Genomic DNA, 7182 nt, shown 5'->3' on the forward strand with positions numbered 1-7182 from the left:
TGCACCAATAATTTTGTTCAGGAGTAATTATTGTGGAAACTCTGAATGTGTAAGTGGATTAATTTTGTTATTCATTAACAGTATTGTTATTGATTAATTTCGTAATATTGTTTTTATTAATGAACTTTGTACTGAATGGTGAAAAACCCAAAAACTGATGATTCATTAATGGATATGTTTTTAGGTGCTTTATATACAAGTTCGAGCTACATAATATTCAAGATTGTCTAATTCCTTATTTTTTGATGGCCTTGAATAATAACTCCATCTTTTCTGCATCTGAAAATTGATGAGGAAGTCAAATGTTAGACAATATACATGAGCAACTTTCATTATAGTTTTTAAAGTGTTGTTCATTTCTTGTATTGTACCTAGAGTCGTGGGTGGAAGTCTTACTACTGGATGACAAGCACGAACTAAGTCGTCAGTGGGTGGACATATGTCAGAATTGAAAACCTACATGAATGACAATTTAATTTCAAGCATGTAATGTAATGTAAAGAAGACGATTATTATTTTAACCTGCACAGTTGTATTACATTTATGTTGTTTGACTACATACCTTGACAATGTTGTTAAGAGTGATATTAAGGTAGAAGTTCCTTCGATTTGGAGTGAAAATGCCCACCTAAAAAGCACACAAAAATACTTGTATGAATGACATGACATATGGAATTGTAAAAGAAAAGTTTGTTTTTTGTGCGTTAATACATTCTTTAAGACTAAGACAGAGCCAACTTCAATTAGAGAACCAAATTCTTCATTCTTTAAAACCTTCCCATGAACACTTGCACTTGCAGTCCCCGTCGGATCCTGTAAAGCAAGAAATTTAATATACAACTTCTTCTGCAAAATGTAAGAAAGACTACATAATAGGTATATTACCTTAATTGTTATTAACATGTCTCCTAGACCAGTGTGCTTGCATGATTTGATTAGACAACTTAAGAGTGGGAAAACATCTAATTCTTTCAAACTTCCCAGGAATGATCTCTATTCAGAACCACGTCCTTCAATTTCTCCTTCGCAATAAAATGAAAACATCATTAGACATAAACTTTTGTTGTTCCATTCTAAAAAACGTGATTGAGTATTACCTTGGAATTGAAGGAATTTTTCTGACCATTTCCATTGGTTGGATGTAAAATCACGATCATAAGTTTGTTGACCTATACGGTTTATAAATTCTTGAGTGTTTACTGGCGGCTCAGAGTTCCGATTAAGAATCATGGCTTGCACATTACCAGCTGGTCCGGGAATGACATTGGTAGTAGAGTTGCAACGTCGTACATAACTACCAATGTCATTGTCGTCGATATCAAGCCTTTCCCATGCTCCATTTGGAATGAATGTATAGTTCAACAAATTCATCCTATCGCATGCCATATATAGATGAACGTTGGGCACATGTTATTGAAGGAAGGAAAAGGGACGAAAAAGCAAATGTATAGTCTAATTAATAACATATCATAAATGGAAGAATAATTTGTTTTTTAAATATTTTTTAAGGTGAGGTGCAGTTTAGGTGTGGTGCAATTTAGGTGAGGTGTCATATAAAGATGAACGTTGGGCACATGTTGACGTTTGAAGCAAGGAAAAGGGATTTCTGTGAAAAAGCAAATGTATTGTCTAATTAATAACATATCATAAATGCAACAATAATTTGTTTTTTTAAATATTTTTTAAGGTGAGGTGCAGTTTAGGTGAGTGCCATATAAAGATGAACGTTGGGCACATGTTGACGTTTCAAGCAAGGTAAAAGAAAATGTCTTGTCTAATTAATAACATAGCATAAATGCAACAATTTTATTTAAAATATCTTTTAAAGTGAGGTGCAGTACGATATTCTTCTGAAAATGGCAATAAATGCTGAATTTGCCATGAATGTTACGTGCAAGGATAGTTTTGCTCCAACTTTAACTTTACTTTTTTGCAGGTGGGATACATTCCTCAATGCCACAAATTCTGATTTTTCCATTCACACATTAAAGAGAAAGTGCGTGCCTTCCTCAAAGTCCAGCACCACGTCCAGCATCCCGTCCAGCACTGTCAGCATTCATTGATAACAACAGTTCTTCTTCATTGTTCTTCATTGCATTAACTACAAATTCAAGAGCAGATAACGTCCAGCACTGTCAGCATTTATTGATAGCAACAGTTCTTCTTCATTGTTCTTCATTGCATTAACTACAAATTCAAGAGCAGATAACATCCAGCACTGTCAGCATTCATTGATAGCAACAGTTCTTCTTCATTGCATTAACTACACATTCAAGTTAGCAGATAACCATTGAAGGTTCTGTTGGTGAAGGTAATCTTGCATTCAATACATAGCTTATTTGTAACTTTGTGCAAATTGTTAAATAATGCATAAAACTAGTCATAGTTGTTTAATAATGCAGTAGATTTATTTTGTTCATTGTTTGAAATGTTTAAGTTAAGTTATATAAAGAAAAGTGTATACATATGCATTCATGTTTTTTGTCAATGTGAGTTAAGCTAAGCATTGTACACACAACAGGTTTAAGGTAATGGCAGATTTGTCACTTGATGACATTCCGTTCTTTGAAGAATCTCAGCATTCGAATCATTTAGCTGGGAATGATTATGTGGCAAATATACTTTCTGATACAGATTCCCAGATCAATATTGATGAGTCCGTTCCAAATGTAGTTGATGAATCAGCTCCTACAGTTGGAATGTGTTTTGACACTGCAGATGCCGTGAAAAGTTATTACTGACAATATGGCATTAAAAAGGGTTTTGCAATTAGAACTCGAAGTTTGAAAAAAGGACCTGACAAGGAATTAAGGTACTTCATCTTGGTATGTGCTAGGGCGGGAAATTACATGTCTGCGATTCCACCAGAATTAAGCACTCACCCTACTCAGACGGTTGAATGTCCGGCTCGTATAACTGTTGAAATAAAAGAAGGCAAGTGGTATATTATGTCGGTACACGAGGAACACTCACATCAATTGAGCCCAACGAATTCTAGATTGTTTCACGGTAATAGGAAAATATCTTTGCAGACAAAAAGAGTGTTGGATATTAATGACGATGTTGGGGTTCGTATAAATAAGACTTTTAGATCTTTTGTGTCTGCTGCTGGTGGTTACGAGAATCTCGACTTTGCATTGAAAGACAGTTCCAATCGGAATACACACATGCAAAATTGAATGAGGTGCAAGGGGAGTTTAGAGGAAAAATGAATTGTGCTGTTACTAATGCCTATATTGAGGGTCATGCATGTCGTTTCACTGTTGTAGAGGAGTCTTTCCAAAATGGTAAACCTGAACACCGCAATGTAATAGTTCTTTTTGACCGTGAACAACTACATGTATGTTGCACTTGCTTGTTATTTGAATTTAGGGGAATTTTGTGTCGGCACTGCCTTGTTGTCCTTGCTCAAGAAAAAGTGACAAAAGTCCCAAAAAAGTATGTATTGAAAAGGTGGAGTAAAAATCTAAGGCGAAAGCACACGTACATAAGATCATCCTTTGGCACAAAAGACAAGGATCCACAAGTTCAAAGGTATGATGGATTGTGCAAGAAGTTTTATGACATAGCTGAACATGCCAGCGAGGAAATTAATACAACAGAAATCTTGCATAAACAACTTGACAAATTTGTGTTGGAATATGGTCAACGAAGACATGATCAAGATAGGACAAAGCATAACATTTGTGGAGGTCCTGAACAACCAACACCAAGTACTCCTACCACAACAATCAACATCAACGGTGATATCCATAGCCCTATACTTGTGAAAAGAAAGGGTCGGCTGCGATCAACACGACAAAAATCCAGGTGTGAAAAGGCTCCGAGAAGAAAAAATACATGTACTAGACGTCAACTTCCTAGTCAGCCAACTACAGTTAGTAAAACTATTTCTTTTCATTACCTTTTCATTATTTTGTTTACTTTGATATGTCAAATGTAAATATTATATCTAATTCAAAACTAAATGCCTTAGGGAATTGAGGAAGGAAGTTATGTGGGAGGTGTTCAAGCAAATCTGCCTGATCAAACTGAAGGGAACATGAATTCATTCAATGGGATGACTAATGCAATTGCGGGGTACGTGTCTATTGTATTTGCTGTTGTACTTCTTCACTATTTTTCACGTTTGGAACTTCTTGTTTTGTTTAATTACTACGAAATAAAGTGTAGGTGTCAAGTACGGGGTCTGTTGGCTTTCTTTCATTGTTGAACTCAGTCCAAACTAATTTACCAATATCTCAAGAATCAAATGCATCAGAGTTGTTTAGGTTTGTGACCTTAAACCCAACAAATGTTCTATAGATATCAATTTATTCATGTAAGTTAAATTCATTATTTGGTTGCAGGTTGTAATGAAGGATCCACAAAACTTTTTGCACACAAGGAAGTGTTTTATATGACATAGAAGAGAACCTTTATCATTTTTGGTGCATCACAACTCCTCACTATTTGAACATCGTACATGGGATAAATTCCTATATGTATTAATAATATTTGTTGTACTGCAATGTTAAGTTACAAATCAATTTCATGTCTTCTTTGTTTCAATAGATGGTTATATAAAAACCATTCTTGCACCATTTGGTTGTACCTTGGGTATTGAACAAAATGATAACCATGATGTCTTCAAAATACAATCATTTTAAATTTGTTGCATTCAATTTCGTTGAATGGAATGACAATTAGGTTGGTCATAAAATTATTGTAATCCCCTCCCCTGCATGCATGCAGTTGCAGTGAGAAAAAGCAACATGAAAACCATAACCATGCAGAAAGTAATTCATGGGTCCCCAATTATAAACACATGGGTCCCCACTTACAGTATAAGGGTTTCTGTGACCACCAGATCATGGTAAAACCCACCCAATTAACATTCATACACTGCAACTATGTCTCACTTACACACAACATTCACTTCCATTTACAGGAATCCAAAAAAATATTTGTAAACAATGACCAAGCAAAAAGTAATTCATGGGTCCCCACTTATTAACACATGGGTCCCCACTTACAGTACAAGGGTTCTAATGACCACCACATTACGGTAAAACCCACCCAATTAACATTCATACACTGCAACTATATCTCACTTACACACAACATTCACTTCCATTTACAGGAATCCAAAAAAATATTTGAAAACAATGACCAAGCAGAAAGTAATTCATGGGTCCCCACTTATTAACACATGTGTCCCCACTTACAGTACAAGGGTTCCAATGACCACCACATCACGGTAAAACCCACCCAATTAACATTCATACACTGCAACTATGTCTCACTTACACACAACATTCACTTCCATTTACAGGAATCCAAAAAAATATTTGAAAACAATGACCAAGCAGAAAGTAATTCATGGGTCCCCACTTATTAACACATGGGTCCCCACTTACAGTACAAGGGTTCCAATGACCACCACATCACGGTAAAACCCACCCAATTAACATTCATACACTGCAACTATGTCTCACTTACACACAACATTCACTTTCATTTACAGGAATCCAAAAAAATATTTGAAAACAATGACCAAGCAGAAAGTAATTCATGGGTCCCCACTTATTAACACATGGGTCCTCACTTACAGTACAAGGGTTCCAATGACCACCACATCACGGTAAAACCCACCCAATTAACATTCATACACTGCAACTATGTCTCACTTACACACAACATTCACTTCCATTTACAGGAATCCAAAAAAATATTTGAAAACAATGACCAAGCAGAAAGTAATTCATGGGTCCCCACTTACAGTATAAGGGTTTCTATGACCACCACATCATGGTAAAACCCACCCAATTAACATCCATACACTGCAACTATGTCTCACTTACACATAACATTCACTTCCATTTACAGGAATCCAAAAAAATATTTGAAAACAATGATCATGCACAAAGTTATTCTTGGGTCCCCACTTTTTAACACAAGGGTCCCTATTACACTATAAGGGTTCCAATTAATTTATTAACAAAGACCTTCACATTCATGTGCTCCAGTGACAACTTTCTGCCCAAAATATGATATAAAAAAATTCTTAAATTAAATAACTTAAATGAAATTGAGAATGCTTCCATTCATTAAATAAAAGTATCTACATTGTTCACATCAACTCATTATAACTAACACTTTTTTTTGTTACAATTGAAAGTGTCCAATAAAAATCAAGGGCAATCTACTTCCAAATCTGTCAATACGGCTTTTCGTTGAACGTTACACTCATGCAACACCCACGAAGTTAGCATCTCTTGACGAAAGCGTAGGAGCTCCTTCTAAATAATATATCATGGAATCAGTTTGCAATCACCAAACTATAAATAAAATGTATTAAGTAATCAAAATAACTCTTACCGTGGTGTAATTGGGAAAGGTATTCCCTTCCAAGTGTTGTGAACCATCCCACAACTCCATATATTTCACAACTAAAATACCACAGTCATAACTGCATACAACCAAAATAAATTTAACCCTAAAGAAGAATTCAAAATATTAACTCCAAACCAAATTAGAGAAAATATCAAATCAAAATGAATATGAATATTACTATCAATACTAACCTATTCGGTTGTAGGGGAACATTTCCTTTTACAAATGAAATTTGAGCACCACTCTTTCCAGAAAATTCGTCAAGAATTTCAAAAAGGTGTTGTAGACGATCAACCTACAACATGCAATTTAACAACAATGATAAAGAAATCCAAACCAAATATATTCATAAGTATTCAACAACATCCAGGTATTTACCATTGCTTTATCAATCTTGAATCGATCTTGAATTCCATGACCAATGGAGTCCAATACATGCAATTGCCTAGTTCGACAATTGAGTGCGTACAACCACCAGTGTTTCTTGAACACGGTTGGGACAAACACCTACAAAACGTTGCAAAGTTTAAAGTCACACTCAACATCACCATTCTAACAAACACCAACAACTTTTACAGAAAACATCAATAATATTAACTTACATAATCACAATAAGATATTCCCTGATATGGGAATAAAGCATTCTCATAAAATGACATGTAATCCAAACTGGACCATGAATTTTGTACCCCATTGTTGATCATCTCCTCAATTACACGAGTCTGCAACAACAAACTCTATTATTAGTAATAACAAAAACTTAAAAGAAATCAAAATGAATTTAAATCAACACTAACCGCAAAAAAC

General features: G+C 35.0%; 3 protein-coding genes across 3 annotated transcripts; 1 reads left to right on the forward strand and 2 right to left on the reverse strand.

The window, feature by feature from the left end:
- Positions 1-235: 235 nt before the first annotated feature.
- On the reverse strand, positions 236-903 carry LOC150029000 (uncharacterized). The gene is made up of 5 exons (XM_090297852.1): positions 886-903; positions 712-813; positions 563-628; positions 372-456; positions 236-279 (listed from the first exon to the last, which is right to left on the reverse strand). Exons 1-5 carry the CDS (start codon positions 901-903, stop codon positions 236-238), a joined length of 315 nt encoding a protein of 104 aa, XP_090153978.1.
- Positions 904-3208: 2305 nt separating this feature from the next.
- Positions 3209-4356, forward strand: LOC137809048 (protein FAR1-RELATED SEQUENCE 6-like). The gene is made up of 3 exons (XM_068610189.1): positions 3209-3877; positions 3977-4080; positions 4350-4356. The coding sequence occupies exons 1-3, from the start codon at positions 3209-3211 to the stop codon at positions 4354-4356; spliced, it is 780 nt and encodes a 259-aa protein (XP_068466290.1).
- Positions 4357-6173: 1817 nt separating this feature from the next.
- Positions 6174-6960, reverse strand: LOC137809616 (putative ubiquitin-like-specific protease 1B). Its single transcript, XM_090297857.1, has 5 exons — positions 6937-6960; positions 6754-6882; positions 6567-6670; positions 6361-6451; positions 6174-6281 (listed from the first exon to the last, which is right to left on the reverse strand). Exons 1-5 carry the CDS (start codon positions 6958-6960, stop codon positions 6174-6176), a joined length of 456 nt encoding a protein of 151 aa, XP_090153983.1.
- Positions 6961-7182: the final 222 nt, after the last annotated feature.

Source organism: Phaseolus vulgaris, chromosome 2 (assembly GCF_051622355.1).
Source record: "Phaseolus vulgaris cultivar YP4 chromosome 2, ASM5162235v1, whole genome shotgun sequence".
NCBI classification, from domain to species: domain Eukaryota; kingdom Viridiplantae; phylum Streptophyta; class Magnoliopsida; order Fabales; family Fabaceae; genus Phaseolus; species Phaseolus vulgaris.

Bases quoted from the DNA above. Each gene is read 5' to 3' on its own strand.
- LOC137809616 (XM_090297857.1), bottom strand. From the start codon at position 6,960: ATGTTTTCTGTAAAAGTTGTTGGT. The intron at 6,671-6,753 runs GTAAATACCTGG...TGCATGTTGTAG, and splicing joins TCAAGATTGATAAAGCAATG to GTTGATCGTCTACAACACCT. The intron at 6,282-6,360 runs GTAAGAGTTATT...TATATTATTTAG, and splicing joins CCTTTCCCAATTACACCACG to AAGGAGCTCCTACGCTTTCG.
- LOC150029000 (XM_090297852.1), bottom strand. The intron at 629-711 runs GTATTAACGCAC...TGTGCTTTTTAG, and splicing joins CTGTCTTAGTCTTAAAGAAT to GTGGGCATTTTCACTCCAAA. The intron at 457-562 runs GTATGTAGTCAA...TCATTCATGTAG, and splicing joins CTCTTAACAACATTGTCAAG to GTTTTCAATTCTGACATATG.
- LOC137809048 (XM_068610189.1), top strand. From the start codon at position 3,209: ATGAATTGTGCTGTTACTAATGCCTATATTGAGGGTCATGCATGTCGT. The intron at 3,878-3,976 runs GTTAGTAAAACT...TAAATGCCTTAG, and splicing joins TTCCTAGTCAGCCAACTACA to GGAATTGAGGAAGGAAGTTA.